General features: G+C 38.8%; 1 protein-coding gene across 2 annotated transcripts in view; it reads right to left on the bottom strand.

The window, feature by feature from the left end:
• The window catches only part of rassf5 (Ras association domain family member 5), a 48,005-nt gene extending 30,249 nt beyond the window's left edge, over positions 1-17,756 (bottom strand). The window contains exon 1 of one of the 2 annotated variants that reach the window (XM_051913131.1): positions 17,003-17,756. In XM_051913131.1, the coding sequence (XP_051769091.1) occupies positions 17,003-17,657 (655 nt within the window). In that variant the 5' untranslated portion in view covers positions 17,658-17,756. Of the gene's footprint in view, positions 1-8,649; positions 9,039-17,002 lie in introns of those variants that run through there. The other variant, XM_051913132.1, reaches the window with a different exon arrangement.
• Positions 17,757-17,801: the final 45 nt, after the last annotated feature.

Raw genomic sequence — 17,801 nt, forward strand, 5'->3', positions numbered from 1 at the left:
TAAAAAAAGTCATAATGACATTATCATTCTTTCAAGAGGACAACACTTCAAGGATGAGTTAAAAGTCTCTTTTATAACTTATTAATGTTGTCAACCTCCTTATCATTTGAACATTAAACAGCTGATAACTGATCAGCTTTAACTCTCTTTTGAAAAACATTTTGTAGTTTCACGGCTTGTAATGCCAAATAAATCAGTACAATTTTCAACCCAACATCCTTGTTACCTTTCTGAAGGTGCAATGATGTCCTAACATGTACTAACCTTTACTAATTTAGCTTGAGATTGTAAAATGCAATTTATTAATAATTAAATATATTTTTAAGATTTATTAATAATTAAATATATTTTTAAATATTTAAAACACTACACAATTTTACTTTTTAAAAATCACATATAACAACATGGAAAGGCATCTGTTTAATAGAATGACCCTAAAAATATAGGTAAAAGAGTTCGTTTTAATAAAGATGCTAATGAGTGCTAATCAGCAAGTACTAACAAAATCGAAGGCAAAGAACTGATGGGTTTCAATAGCATCAGGTCACATAGTTTATATAAGCCAAATCTAAATGGGACATAGTTAAATGTCGCAAACAAGATTGGAGGTTTACAACAGCCAAATCTTCTTTGAAACTTGAGGTAATTAGTATCACACGACAATCCTAGAGCCGATGTATTTATCCTTTCAAACTCAGTGCTCTAAAACACTGCACATATGCTCCCCTCCATCATCACATGTCCTTACTGCAGTGGGGTCTGAACCCCCTAACCCCAATTAATCTGAGGAATGTGCCGCCAAGGGCTAATTACTGACCGTCAGCTTCTGGGGTTACAGACAGTAGTGCAGAAGATCAGCTGAGATTTAACGCGTCTTTGGACAGTGCGGAGGATAATACAATATGCATGATTCACCCACGATGGACCAGACAGAATATGGCTGGCAGATACCACCATCTGTCTGGAATGTAAAATCACTCCTAAAAAAAATCTATAAAATGTCCACAATTCCTGATTTAGTTCTTTATACCAGAAGAAGAACAGATGAGAAAAACTGAAGGATGGAAACAAGCATAAATGGAACAAAATACAGTATCTCAGATGTTTCATAAATTCACACTCTAAGCAGTGTCAGTGCTGTCCTATAACAATATTTATTTATTTAATTAAATAATTTATAATATTATGGTTTTATTGTACTTTAATTAAATGCTATATTGATGAACAGGAGAAAAAAATTTCTTTCATGTCTTAGTGTCTATACTTATTACTTTTTAATGTATTAACTAACATGAACTAACCATGAGCAATGCATTTGTTACTGTATTTACTAATCTTCATTAACTTTAGTTAATGAAAATACAGTTGTTCATTGTTTGTTCATGTTAGTTCACAGTGCATTACCTAATGTTAACAAGATTTTAATAATGTATTAGTAAATGTTGAAATTAACATTAACAAAGATTAATAAATGCTGTTTAAGTGCAGTTCATTGTTAGTTCATGTTAACTAATGTAGTTAACTAATGTTAACTAATGAACCTTATTGTAAAGCGTTACCGTTTTTTTTTTTTTTTTTTAATTTTGTCAATGATAACAGACACGGAAAGAGAAATGTGTATCATTATGATAATTAAATGTTTTAAAGAAAACATACTTGATATGATATGAACAATGCACTGTTTTTGAGAAGAAAAAATTAAAAAGAATGTAATTCTTTTTGCACAGACAGACTGGATTATTTGTGCTTGAATACATGATAAATTCAAGACTATTCAAGTAAACATTTAGCAAAAAAAGCTAAGTGTTGATTAAAAGAACATAAAAAGATGTGACCATTTACAACATTATTTTGCCTTGCGCATAAATTTCCATCTAAAATCCTAATGTTGAGTGGAAAGTTATTTGTCAACTTCACTCATGTGGAGAAAAGTCTAATAAACACTCCATAAATTGTCCCAGAGGCACATGAAACCATGACCCCAGACTATTTGTTTAGCCGCAGACCCTTCTGAACAGCGCGGTCACACTCATGTTCTTGGGTAAGGCTAGAGAAACCCCATGGATAGAGCACTACCAGTGCAGTTTACATAACCTGGAAATGCTGCAGTGCTGCTATAAACCAGGAGTGCCTTTGACAGAAGAGGTCAAACTCTTGTCCTTGTCACATTAAACACAATGTTTATTCTGCCATGTGTGGAATTTCCTAGTACGAAAGGTCAAATACGCATCTCTGGGTCTGTCCCTTTAAAACATTACTTCCCATCTGAACATGGTCACTTCCTCTTGGAGTTAACCATGTCTGCTGATCACTAGAAACCATTTGGTTATTTAGCTGGAAAAGTGTGCCGAACTCCCCTCCGACAGATGGAATGTAAGGGGAGTTTATAGAGGGAACGAGAACACTGAATGCCTTTTTGTCCCTCACGAGCCTTCTCGCCTCCCACTTCCCCCTGACATTTCTGCTCTCCCCTCCTCTTCCATACATCAGCATTTTTCCACCTCAGGAGTCACAGTTCCTTCTCCGAACCACGGCTCACATGCATCCCAGCTGCACGCACCCACCTACCACCCCTTTCACTCTGCGTTTCACTCTATTTCACTCTCTGTTTCTCAGATTCTGCATCAGTCAGCAGCATTTTCTGCCATTTCTTTCTCTTGGCCACGTCAGGGAACCTGACCCTATAACCTTGCTGTGCATCTTTTCCCATGATTCAAGGTTGCCCTTCAAAACAAAAGTGAAGTTTCATTGGTCCATTTCATTCACACAACATGGCAACATCCTGGATCATATTCCAACAACCTGGTCCCAGTGGAACCTATCTGACTGAACCCTGTAATTTAAGCCCAAATTAATGTTTCTAAATTAGAAACAGACACAAAAACTCAGATAAACAGACACTAACACACAGCTTTTCAACACACACACACTGGTTCATTCAAAAAGCAACAAATGTGCTGAAGTAAAGAATCTTTCTTTAGACTCACAATGGTTTTCTTTATTAGAGGTGGAAATAGATGTGTGTAGTGTTATGAAACATGAAGCCATACTTAACAATTCATAGATAATAGTCAAGGGTAATTGGTGAGTATTTATTTAGCCTGTAACTAAACTGAACAGATTTCTTCTGTCTTAAGGGGGACCACAAAGCAAAATCAGACCTTTCCTTACAAGTGGAATTTTGTCTTAATCTCAGGTATTACAATTATGTGGAATTCTGCAATAATTTCCTAATAGAAATTCACTGATATTAAAATTCTGGCTGATACTTCCAAATTCAACATTCATTCAGGTCATTCATCCCATTTACACATATAATGATACAGAGCATATGAATGTTTCATTCTCATTTGACAGTAAGAAACTACAAACCCTGAAAGCCTTCTTTTCTTTATTCTTACAACATTCCTCTCTTTCTTCCTCTCTCATTCCTTGTTTTATTCCCTTTCTCCTCAGCTTCCTTGTTTCTTTATTTGCCATGTAGACACCCCCACATTTAGTTCAGTAGCCACTGGAAAAACAGGGTCAACCAAAAACATAGAAAAGACCGAACACTGTGAAATGCATTTTTTTTTTCTTCAGTTCACACAGACAAACGGTGTAATGTGTAGTCAGTTTCCATTTAGTTTTCACTGTGTTCTATTCCTGTTTTACCCGCCTGAGTTCCTAGTTAGTTTCCTTGGTTATTAATTAGCTCTAAACCTGTTCTGTTTTACCTCGATTACCCTGTCTGTGTATTTAAGTGCTTAGTTTCCTCAATTCATGGTCCGGTATCGTCTTTATGTGGTTGTGTAATACTATTACTCCTGAAATCTCCTGCATGCTCTTTTTGGATTTATTAAAGACTGTTTATTTTGGATACTCCTTTGTTTCATTGTGCACTTTCTACAGCCTCATACGTGACAAACGAATTTAATTTGAAAATTTTTTCTCCTTGCTGTCTGCATTTTATTTATTTATTTTTTTACTGGATGAAAGCTTCTTTCTCTTTATATATACAGTATACATATACAATTGCATGAAAAAGTATGGGAACCCCTTGCAGAATCTGTGAAAATGTGAATAATTGTAACAAAATAAGACAGAGATCATACAAAATGCATGTTATTTTTTATTTAGTACTGTCCGGAGTAAGATATTTTACATAAAAGATGTTTACATATAGTCCACAAGACAAAAAAAAAAAAATATTAAAATGACCCCGTTCAAAAGTTTGGGAACCATTGGTTCTTAATAATGTGTGTCATTACCTGGATGATCTACGACTGTTTTTTGTTTTGTGATGGTTGTTCATTAGTCGCTTATTTGTTCTGAGCAGTTAAACTGCCCGATGTTCTTCAGAAAAATCTTCCAGGTCCTGCAGGTTCTTCAGTTTTCAATTCCCCCCCAATTTTTTTTTTTTTTCATTTAATACTGCCCTTCGGAAGCAACAGAAAATACTTGCATGTTTCCCGGAAGACAAATTAAGTACAATTTACCTTGGTCTTCAAATTTAAAAAGTTTTCACCCCCTGGTTCTTAATGCATCGTGTTTCCTTCTGGAGCATCAGTGAATGTTTGAACCTTTTTAATAGTTGTGTTTGAGTCCCTCAGTTGTCCTCAGTGTGAAAAGATGGATCTCAAAATCATACAGTCACTGCTGGAAAGGGTTCAAATTTGCAAAAAATCCTTGAAAACTGAAGAATCTGCAGGACCCAGAGGATTTTTCTGAAGAACATTGGGCAGTTTAACTGCTCAGAACAAACAAGTGACTCATGAACAACCATCACAAAACAAAAAAGCAGTCATGGATCATCCAGGTAACCACACAGTATTAAGAACCAATGGTTCCCAAACTTGTGAACGGGGTTATTTAAATAAATTCAGCTATTTTTTTTTTTGTCTTGTGGACTATATGTAAACATCCTTTATGTAAAATAACTTACTCAAAACAGTACTAAATAAAAAATTACATGCATTTTGTATGCATCATCTCTCTTATTTTGTCACATTTTCACAGATTCTGCAAGTGGTTTACATACTTTTTCATGCAACTGTATTTTTGATGATATATTGGTGTCCAAAAATTCACATTGAAAATTTTGAATTGCAAGTCCAAATTAATCCTGGAAAATGTTATGATTTTGAAGAATTTCAAACAAATTAACAAATTATGTTGTAAAAAGTGATGCTGGTAATAGAATTTCTTTAAAAATACAATACAAATCAAAATGCTGCTCTTATTAGAATACTATAGGATTAAAGGACGTTTTGTTGTACAGGGAGGAATTAATCCACAGTAAAACAATGCCTGGCACTCTGTTTATACCCATTAAAACATAATGAATAGAAATAGCCCAGACCACATTAATGCTTAGCTTAGGAAAACCAAGACCTATACTGAGGTGTAAAGTATTGACAGTGCAAATCAGGATGTTTTGTCTTGTGAAGCATGGAAAACCTTTTAGACTCTAAAGATGCTGAAAGAGCACTAAAATTCAATCTAATGGATTTAATAAGCTGCACTGGCCAGGTCACTGCGGTCCTGACATGCCACGGACACAGATCTCAGATGTGCAGCTAGCTTACGCACACAAAATGTCAAGTTGAGCCTGACTGCATTGCACTGTGGGAGGGAAATTGTCAATTGACATTGAAAGTAATTGTGAAGGGTGGGTTGTTAGTGACAAATAACATAAAGAACTGTGTGTCCAGTGTTTACTTTGAACACAGATGCTGACAAAGTCTGAATACAGACAGGTTTGTTTAAGGTCTTATCAGCATTTCACAGGCAAGCTTTCACAATTAAGCTCACACGCACAAATTGAAAATTCAGTGTCAATTTGAGCTTGACAGAATACTTCTATACTTCAGCCACATCTAAAGTTATGTTAAGTGTAGACCTAATGGCTCAATAGATTAAGTACTTTTGGCCTTCTTCACATTGCAGCTTATTCTGGATAAGAACAATATACTTAAAAAGAAAGAGAGCACCTTACACTGGCACTAGTAGGCACTAGCAGGTTTATGTGAAACAGGTTATGCTTTGATTGTTTTAGTATTTGTGCTAGCGTTAACCTCGTTCAAACACCCAAAACTTTTCAAACACGCAAAAAATGTTGGGTATTTACATCATAACATGAAAAATTCACACCGCCTGCTGTTGATCTATGTCTCACTCAGCATGTGTCATCCACAGCAGTGAGTCAGTATGTGCGGGAGCTGATGGCTAACGTCATCATGAAGCAGAAAGGGTGAGAAAAGTGCTGCTGTCATCTTATGTGCTCTTCAACTCCATTTCCGAACCAGAGACTAAAAAGGCTTATATTTGCCAAACAGCTTTAATTGGATTGGTCATGACTTAGAAAGTGAAGTATACTGGGGCTTAAGAGCCAGATGTGACACCATTTGCAGAGTAGTCAGTCTGTGGTCTTGCACTGACACTTACTTTAAGATACTTGTCCATGTCCATACAAAAGCACTGCTACGAAAACTCAAGCACCCAGTCCATCACCTTCACATGTGAAACCATCAATCAAGACTTTCTTTGAAACACTTGAAAAAAGGAGAAGTCTCATTAGTATATCTTGCTTTTCATTCAAGCATGATACTAAGTGAATAGAAGAGAAGTAATTTGCACTAAAATGGATCACTTTTTATTCATTAGGCTGGTGTACTGTATCCCAGGCTCTGTCTACTCAAAGAGGGATTCCGGTCTAGATCAATGGGAAATTCAATTTCAACTCCCTTGGCTTCTGATCAAAATGTAATTTTGCCAAAAACAGCACTGAGATCAAATTTATCCACTGATGCCTGGGCGTCTAACTTGACTTCATAAACAACAAACGATCCATGAGAAATACAGACGGGAATCCATATGAAATGATACATTGGGTCGATATGATTCCACAAACACAATGTAACACATTTTTCCTAACACATAACACCTAACTTAGTAATAAACTTCAGTGCACAAGTCATTCTGCTACATTGATACATCAAATTGGGTGATTTGTTAAGGAAAGGTATCCTATTAGCTACTTTATAAGCAATCCGACATAAGATTGTACAACTTATGAGCCTGACAGATGCTAAAACTAGCAATAAATAAATAAAATAAGGGACCTGACCTGAGCCATATCAAGGAACAAGAATATCATTTTTTTTTTCCTCTTATGACTTGGTTGCCACTATGCAACCACCCATTTCACATGAAAACACTTAGCAATGCCATAAAGATCACCAAGAACATAGACATCACCAGAACCCATTAGAAACTACTTAGTTAGAACACCCTAGCTATCACCCAGAACACCTTAGAAACCACCTAGAACACCATAGAAATTGCCCAGAACATCCTAGCAACTACTTAGAACATCCTAGATATCACCCATAACCCCTTAGAAACTACTTAGAACACCCTAGAAATCACCCAGAACACCATAGCAACTACTTAAAACACCATAGAGATCACACAGACCCCCCTAGAACACCCTAGATATCACCCATAACCTCTTAGAAACTAAGAACACCCTAGCTATCACCCAGAACACCTTAAAAACACTTAGAACACCCTAGAAATCACCCAGAACATCCTAGCAACTATTTAAAACACCATAGAGATCACACAGACCCCCCTAGAACACCCTGGATATCACCCATAACCCCTTAGAAACTACTTAGAACACCCTAGATACCCCCATAACCCCTTAGAAACTACTTAGAACACCCTAGCTATCACCCAGAACACCTTAAAACACTTAGAACACCCTAGAAATCACCCAGAACATCCTAGCAACTACTTAAAACACCACAGAGATCACACAGACCCCCCTAGAACACTCTAGATATCACACATAACCCCTTAGAAACTACATAGAACACCCTATATATCACTCAGAACACCTTAGAAACCACTTTGAACACACTTGTAATCCACCTGAACCCCCTAGAAACCACCTAGAACACCCTAGAGAACATTCTACTTTGAACACCATAGAGATCACAAAGAACCCCTTAAAATCCACTCAGAACATAGAGATTACCCAGAACCCACTAGAAACCACTTAGAACATCACAGAGATCACCCAGAGCCCCTTAGAAACCACCTAGAACCCCCTAGGGATCTCACACCCTAGCAACTGCATATAGCAATGGCGTGACACCAATCAGACCACCACAGAAATCAACTAGCATTGCCATAGAAATCTCTCAGGATCATTTCTGACCAGGATCAGGTAAATCTGTGCCACTGGCATTGAAACAGTCATGTATGCATGATTACATTGCACTCTGTCTGCCTGGTTTACTGGCACATTCTAGAACCACAAAAGCTTTTAACGGCTAAGTGACAGATCAATGTCTATTCAACATATGAATAGACAACAATAGATACAACATGAGAGAGAAAAAGAAACAGAGAGGGAAAGAAAAGGAAGAAGAGAGCAGGAAAGGAGAGCAAGAATGTGATGTGCTAACAAGAACAAAACAGGGCTATTTAAGGAAGGTGAAAGTCACTGCAGAGCTCAATGACAGAAGCCTAATTGGACAGGTCTAGGCACAGAGGATTAAAGTACATTAAGTTCAAGTCTCACATTCACTTACTGAACAAAACTCCACTTTATCTCAGTCTCCTTACACAGAATTCGCATCTCTCTCTGTCTCAAGTTACCTGATAACATGAGGGTCCCACTACTGCTGGAGCGGCGCAGCATGCGGAGGCCCTCGGACCAGGAGCGGGACTTGGGCAGGCGGCGGAAAAAACGTCCCAGGCGCTTGGAGACCTGTCCAAAGCAGGCACTGGCCACCGCCTCCTCCGTCCTCATCTCCGGCAGCATGACCGCCGCTATCTGCGGCCTGTTGCGGCCATGACCCCAGTGCCACCACTGCGTCCCGCTCCAGGTGCCGGTCCGTGAACGGCCGCTGTCCCGGCTGGGGCTGGGCGCCTGCGGCTCCGTTGCGTCGTAGTGTGGGCTCCCTGCGCCAGTCGCTCCTGTGTGTCCACCATCGCAGGGCTGCGCTCGGTTTTGTGTTGTGCACTGAATGCCCCCCTCCCTGCCTTTCTGCCACCCTGCACCCCTACCCTCTGACACAGTCCCCCCCTCAGCTGACTGGTACTCTCTCTCCTGTTCTTCTCTCACTGCGTCCGTGCTCCTGTTTTTCTCACGCAGTGCAGAACTCGTACCAGCTCAGACTGCACCCACTCATCCTGCTCTCTGCAGCATGTTTTTCAGTGAATCCTTAAAGGCACAGCCGCACTGCACTCTTGCCTCCTACTCGTTTTTCCTCTCCCTTCCTGTATTTCTCTCTCCATCTCAATCGATCCGTCAATCTCTCTCCCTTCCTCCCTCTACGCCTCTCTCCTGTCACTCTGTGCCATCATGCCACTTCCTGTGTGAGAATACAGTCCCACGCTAGGAGAAACCTGTTGTCCTAAAGGACATCTCAAGTTCTGAACACGCAAGCCCTCCATTCTGCATCTTCCTCATTTTCTCTCGTGTATTTCTATAAATAAAAAGAAATGAGAGCAGCGTCTTGCTCCATTTCTCTCAACAACAACTATTACAGCATCAGTGAAGGTTTTGATTGTCGACATAAGACTTGATAACCTCCACAAATCACCTCACCTGCCTCTCCTTGCATATATTCAGATTTAGACATTCAGATTGCCTGTCCTGAAATAAATGGATATTAATGATTAAATACCTCAATAATGCACCTCATATTCCAATTTAGAGATTCAAATGGTTTGATTATCCCAAAATAAACGTGTATTAAGGCTAAAACTAGAACAAATACCACACAGTGCATATTTTGCTGTTGACTATAATAGATGGGGTGGCAGATTTCCTGCTGTCCTCACCCCAGGTCTCCAAAGAGAGAATGAGTCTGAGAGAGATAGAGGTAGAGAGAAGTGGCCAAGGGCAGCCTAATTATAGCCTGAGATATAACTCCCAAAAGCCCTGTCACACTTCTGCGTACTCACTCCTACTTTTCAGCAAGAACTGCTCCATACATCCCATCACAGACCTCATTAACACATCTTCACACAAACGCATGAAACACAGCCTACTCTACACCTCCAACTCAAGCTGACTGGTCCGATACTAAACTGATCAGGCCATTAAAGCCTTCATGCAATAGCTGCCTATCCGGCCTCTGAATACTGTGAAGCCACAGTACTGAAACAGGAAGTGATTTAACAGGCCCAGTTCATCTGTAGCTTGAGGTGAATGTTGTATTGAGAAAGTAGACAAAGCTTCTGCTGTATAACTGTGTGTTTCAACAAGGTTAACTCTGTATACACCTAACCACTAAAACATCTACAACATAAATAACACATTTTCAATTGGTTTTTGTGGTGCACACAGTCAAGTTTGTGCCAAAGGTTTGATTTACTTTAAAAAAAAAAAAAAAAAAAAAAAAATGAAGAATTAGAGAACCAGGCACTTGTTTTACAGGTTTTCTAATCTTGCTTAACTGAAAAAAGAGAGGAAATGGGATTTAAAAGCTATATACATTTTCTTATCAGTTGAAATTAAAGGGGACCTATTATGCCCCATTTCACAAGATGTAATATAAGTCTCTGGTGTCCCCAGAACACTCCCACAACCCCAGAACTGCTGCTCCCGGCCCGCTTTCCAAAAGAGGGCGGGGCTTTAACAGCTCGCGTTTCGGTTTCTCAACAACAATAAAGCCGGAGAATCTCACGCAGCCAAAATGTCGATTGTCAGTAACAGTGTTCAGCCTTACATTGCTCAAACCAGAGTCGGACACTGATAGAGAGTCTCAGGAAGAAGTTACAACTTTTAGAACGCAACTGGACATTTCTGAATGGTTAGTGGATAAATTTATGTAGTTGCTGTGGAGTTGATTCAACTCATCGACTAGCATGTGCCATCATGGTAAACTTTTGTGCAAATACAGCGTTGAATTGACCGTTGTTTGTGAAGCAGTTCGGCGTAAAATGACAGCATGGCAACAGTACTCTATTACTCTACTGCAACAACAATTCTTCCTCTTCTCTAAAGTAGCCCAACATGACCTCGCTCCCTTTGTTGCGTGTTCTCAAGGGCAGGGTTTGGGTAAATTTTGGGGTTTGTGATGTCACCAACCTGGGAAGAAGCTTGTTGTAGTCCCTACCAGCCATTTGTTGTAGTCCTTAAAAAGCGATTTCTGTAAAAGAAAATGTCTCCCTTTGCATTGAAGTTCGAGCATTGTAACTTTGCAGATGTTGTTTATGCTCTAACAGCAACATTACTCACTAACTACAGTTAAAAAATTTAAATCATAATCAAGGACCCCCTTTAAAGGACGGCCCGTTATAATGCAGATGTAAGACTTCCCGTATCTCTCTCCTAATAAGTTGAAGCCTAAATGCCAGAATTTAAACAATATTTTAGGACTTTCTGTACTTTTATCTGTGTATGTAGAGCTTCCGAAAGTCAAAATAACACATTACATATTCCCAGTAGCATCCCTTTACCTCACCAAAAGGAAGACATTCCTCTCTCTAGCATCACAGTCTGTCTGAAACTTTTAATTAAAAATCAATCCAATGTCTGACTGGCATCCATAAGCTGTAATCCTTCTGCAATATGGCTAAATGCAGTTGTACTCAAGCATGGATTAAACACAAAGGCAGACAGGCAGCATCCCTCAGACGGATGGGTGCAGATTTGGGTGGGGGAGGTAGCCAAAAACCCCAGCCAGATTAGACACATAAAGCCAGACTGAAGAAGAAGGAGAGAGCAGGTAAGACTGATGCTTCGAGACAGGCCCATGCAGTGAGGAACCCTTTTTTAAGACACTAACTCCCTCACTGAGTCACACTAGCAGTGAAGTAGAGCGTCACATGAACAGGCTACCTGAGGAGAATTCACTCATTCTCCTTGACTAAACCTTGAGACCTTGTCTAAACCTATTATGACTCAGCATATATAGCTTATACGTCATATAAAGGGAATATAATTCAGAAACAGAACTCTATAATGGTACTAAACACAATAGAGTATGCAGTATGTCTTTCACAATCCATTTAGCTATGCATTTGTGCAATCGAAGACTAATGAGAGGTTTCAGGTTTTGACAGTGTGCGTTGGCTGAGCAAAAGAACCCAGAGGAACATTTTATTGTTCAAAGGCTATTCTTTCATAGCTCATAAATTTCAGATATTTTTATTATAAACTTCCTTGAATTTTGAAAGAGAATATTGTTTCATATGGTAAGAGGATATATTTACAAAATGCTTTTTTTTTATCCTAATTTAATTCAAAATTGCATCCAAAATTAAACTGAAGTAAAACAAATAATAATTAGCCAACAAAACTATAAATGTAAGGGTTAGATCAGGCATAAATAGCTCAATTTTAACATGACAATTGCAGGTTACCACTTTTTACAGTTTAGAGCTATTAAAATAATGTGTACTGAATACCACAGCTCAAATAATCCTAGAAGAATTTAATGAGAAATGTTTGAAGTCATATTTAAATGTCTTTTTTGACTTATTATTGTAGATTTTGGTTTCTTGGGGAATGAGTGAAGTGCAAAAAATCCTCCTCTAAAACTCTAGTAAAGACTATTAAAGGGATATTTCACACAAAATTAAAATTCTGTCATTATTTACTCACCCGCATGTCATTTCAAAACTGTATGACTTTCATTCTGGAGAGCATGAAGATATTTTGAAAGTCAATGGGATACAAACAACATTGTACTTTCATTGTACGGACAAAAATGTTGCATATTTTCTTGTGTTCTGCAGAAAATCACACAGGTTTGAAATAACATGAGGGTGAGTAAATGATGACAGAACTCCTTTTGGGTTGAACTCTCCCTTTATGTTTTTTTTTTTAATTATTATTATTTATTTTTTTCTCAGGAGAAACAAGTGAGAATCAGGTGACTTCAGCAAAAGTCTCTTTGTTCTCATTTGAATCGTATTGTTGTCTAGGAGAAACTATTGCGATATTAAATAGATGTCATTTGTGATTTATTTCCTTTGGGAGAGAGTATGAGCACAAAGGAGCTGTTTATAGACAAACGTAACCACTGATGTTCTCTGACTGCCTCTTTCATTCAGTGTGTATAATTACGGGTTGTGTGCACAAAAATGGTGATCTGTAGTATTCAAGATGCTCCACCTTTAGCCCTTCTGCACCACTGCAACCTCTTAAATACACCAATTCCCAGCATGCTCCAAGACACTTCTAAACAAAAAAAGCAACAATTACAAACTACAATGTTGTGCTTTACCCCATGAGTGACTTTTGGTCACGTACAATAACTCTGCTAGGGGCGTCTCAGCTTACTGTACTACAGAGCAAACAAACCAATGCTTATGGTGGAGGCATATCAGGACATGCTCATGGAATGATACAAACCCCCTATGAACTGAAAACGATAAAATTTAGCAATTGGAAAACCCCAAAGTATCCCATACTGAATCGCAGTAACAAACCACAACAAAACTACCAGAAAAAAATTACACCCAACCCTGGCATTTAGAATGAAAGGTTGAGGAGAAAGAGGAACAAGCACTTAAAAAGCGGTTTCAATGAAAAGAGTGTAACTCTATGAAATGTGTTAAGGAGCTTCTGCAAACACTTTCGACATTTTCATGGTTCTGTATGAAAGAGATACAATATTCTGCTCGAATGGCTATCCACCTTATTCCTACGCCCCATGACGCTTTGCGCGAATTATGGGTGTAACTTCCATTAAGCTGTAAACAGTCAGTGAAAGGCTCTCTCTATGAACGCAATTATACGTTTTATTTTTAAACTGGGTACAATGAGATGACATTATTCTACTCACCGTTCAACCAACGAACATTAAAAGCACATTTAAAAGTGTAAAAGCATCAACAAGGTACTTTCAACAGGCCATGAAAAAGCGCGATTCTTTCCACAGCAATAACGGACGGGTTAAATATAACTATAGTGATATATATCTGTATTATGTAATATACGTTGCCTTAATAAAAAATGTTCATGAACTTCAGCATTGCGTGATACTATTTCAAAGTGATTTCCATCATTTTTATAGATAATAAATTGTATTTACCTGTGAAAACAAACCTGGAAAGAGACGTGAGGCTTTGAGGAGAAAAACGAGAGATTCTTTGTGCATTCCATTGAATTATTAATGGGATATATATCGTAAATTATATCGCGAGAACAGACCACAAATGTGCAGTATATGTTGTCCTTTTTCATACTATTACAGCGGTATGCAAAGGGACAAAAGAAAATAATCACGAGGATAGAAAGCAACGACTGAAAAGAGCTCTTGCCATAGATATTCTTGTTATAACATGCTATGTTAAAATACCAAGCGTTACATTATTCTCATGATGTCTGAAAATAAAACATGAAAGAAAATTGACAGCTCATTCAGTCAAACTGACGGATAAGCTTTATTTGAAATGATTCGTTTCAGTCTCTTTTAATTGGAAGTTCCCCAAACCTTAAGTGGAACCCATAATTTGCAAACGCAGTAGTCTAGTCAGGAATAAGGTGGATATATTTTAAATTTGGGGGTAAACTGTCAAATTTACAAAAGGGGCATAAATGGACAATTCACTCAAAAATGAAAATTCTGTGTTGTGCCAAAACTGTATACTTCATTGTATGGGCAAAAAACACAGACATTTTTCAAAATATCTTTTTTTTTTTTTTTTCTGACAGGAAAAAAGGCATAGATTTAATTTTTGGGTGAACTCATTACTATCTATAAAGAAAAATGAGAAAGAATGGACTGTGGGAGGTTTAAAGAGATGCCCAAATTTGACTTTTCGCTGCCCTGGAAAGGCAGAACAGTCATTGGTTTTAATGTATAATCCCAGAATCATCTTCAACTTCTAAATGATACGCTCTATAAACCCCTGCAATTTCACTGTCTGCCTTTTATCAAGCCGTTCACTGCAGTACCTTTCCCAAACGAAAACTGCTGACACACTGCTAACTCAGCATCGCTTTACACATGCGCGCGCACACACACACACACGACCGAATAGATACACCATGTACACACACTGACAAAAACACACAAACACTCTGTTGTCAGTATGCATCAGGGTAAATGCATTCATTTCAGATTTTTTTTAAGCTAATGTCATTCTATTCTACAGCATTCACAGATTCATTTCTGTATTTCAAGCTAAATAAAACAGAACTTGATTTCAGCTCTCTTTTACAAATCTGTCCAAGGAAGTTTTATTTATAACTGGGGTTTTTGTCATTAAGACACGAAAATAGCTGGCCTTTAAAAGCAAAAAGAAGATTTATTAATTGAATTAGCTGAAGTGCATAATGGGACGGTGGACTGTAGCAACAATTGTACAACAGCAAGTAGGCCTACCTCTAAGATTAAGAAAAATCCAAAACAATTTAAGAATTTAGGTCCCTCGATAGACGTGCCACCTCAGATTCTTCATTGATTTAGAAGGCAAGTGTACCTTACTCACATGCTTCAAATGTTACTCATTCCTATCTCTACTAGCAATTCACGAGTTCACATATACATATAATTGGTTAGAGTAAAGTAATGCGTATTTGGTGTGCTGTCCAGGGGGAGGGCTCCAAGCTCGGAATTTTGGCCCGAACCCAGAGTACTCCTCCGGATGTGGTAATTAGAGATAGAATTAGAAGTGAGGAGATGGGGTGGTGGAGGGATGCTGATAAACTGTCAACGAACAGAGGTAAGTCTGCAGTATATATACCTCTTGTTGTTGGTTGATTAGCTGAATGCTTTCCACTTGTGCAAATTAGTCTAATAATCTGCACCTGCTCCTCCCGAATTTTGTTAATAAAACATCATGAAAATCAAAGACCTCTGTGGGTCACAATACTTCATTTAAGAATCTGGAAGGGGTCATTAGAATATCCACCTTCCCCTTTATATACAACTAATCAAATATGACAAATAACGAAACAGAAAAACAAACAATGACCTCTGCTGGGAACTCCCCCCTCATCCTCCCTGAAGCCTCAAACATGTATCAGCATGCTTCATCTTAATTAAACATACTGGAAGTTCCTACAACACTGGAGCCGTACGAACAACCCCTTCTGCAAAAAATACCAGCAAAACCAACACTTGGGTCCTCTATAAACATACAGGCATTTGTCAGTGTTTCTCTTCTCTGTCATTTTTCTTTCTTGTTTCACAACTAACTTTCTCACGGTTATCTCATTGATATAAAGAATGCTAAAAAGTTTTCTGAAAAATCTGGCTCATTAAAGTAGAGATGTTTTCTCTCTTTTTTTCTCAATTAAAACGTCAAGCTTTTAAGTTTAGAGTTTCTTATATTGAAAATGCATAATGAACAAAACAAAACAAAAACTATCTTTCTACCTCTCAGTCCACACATCTATCCAACTATTCGTTTACCTATATCTGTCTGTCCATCAGTTCATTCATCAACAGTATCCCCCATCAGTCCATCCATTCATCTATCCATCCATCTATCTATTCCTTTAACCATCCGTCTGTTCATCCATCTGTCAATCCATCCACCTATCTATCTATCTGTCTGTCTAATCATTTGTCTATGCATCAATCTATCTTGCATTTATCAATCCATCCATCCCTCCATCCATCTATTCCTCTAACCATCAGTCAAACTATCTATCTATCTATCTATCTATCTATCTGATCATTCGTCTATGCATCAATCCATCTTGCATTTATCTCTCCACCCATCCCTCCATCAATCTATTCCTCTAACATCCGTCAATCTATCTATCTATCTATCTATCTATCTGTCTGTCTAATCATGTCTATGCATCAATCTATCTTGCATTTATCAATCCATCCATCCCTCCATCCATCTATTCCTCTAACCATCAGTCAAACTATCTATCCATCTATCTGATCATTCGTCTATGCATCAATCCATCTTGCATTTATCTCTCCACCCATCCCTCCATCAATCTATTCCTCTAACATCCGTCAATCTATCTATCTATCTATCTATCTATCTATCTATCGTCAGGTGAGGAGAGATAGCTGTCACTTACTTTGACACTTGAGTGCAGTGCTGCTGATCTGACGGCTGCAGGCGTCGCACCAGTCCTGGCTCAGACTCCTGGAGGTGAAGATGTGGCCCTCTCCCGTCTCCGCCTTCACCCTCGGGTCTCTCTGGGTGAAGATGGACCATGCCTCCATCCTCAGAGGCTCGTTTCTCATCTTCACTACTCCTGACTTTGCCTGTGTCAGCCTATCGATCTGCAGTCCCTCCAGTTCGTCTGGCGGGCAGCTGAAGTTTGACGAATTGCGAACTTCTTGTGGTGATGAAGACGCGTGGGTCTTTGCTGTGTCCTTCACGGAGCTTCTCCGGCTCCCGGCGCTGTGTCTGCGAAATATTCCGTTATTATTGTTAGCGTTCTCTCGGTTCATGTCCACAATAGATCCGTTCATGCTACTACGTGGCGAACCGGCATTACTGCCTCGGTTGTGTGATGCTGAAGGCGGCTCGTGATTGAATAACACGAGCGATGCTGAGACTGCGGCTCTCGCGCTGTCCATATCACTCGCTCTGTTTCGCATGATCTTCTCCAGCGACCATTTACGCGAGAATTTCTTTCTGTCGCTCGACTTCAGTTTGTGGAGAAGTTGCTGATCCGGGTCGAGGTGGTGTTGAGCAGGGTGCTGTCCTAAAGTGACGGACGCCATGCCTTTTCGGTAGGAGTTGTATGTGCGCTGAATACAAACTAAATTGAAGCGCCAGCGGCGAGCGTATGACGTGCACACTGAACCAGCCACGCGCTTTAAATGTCACTAGAACAGCGGACGTGCGCGAGCCTGCCCCTTACAGAC

The sequence above is a fragment of the Ctenopharyngodon idella genome, chromosome 11 (assembly GCF_019924925.1).
Source record: "Ctenopharyngodon idella isolate HZGC_01 chromosome 11, HZGC01, whole genome shotgun sequence".
NCBI classification, from domain to species: Eukaryota; Metazoa; Chordata; class Actinopteri; order Cypriniformes; family Xenocyprididae; genus Ctenopharyngodon; species Ctenopharyngodon idella.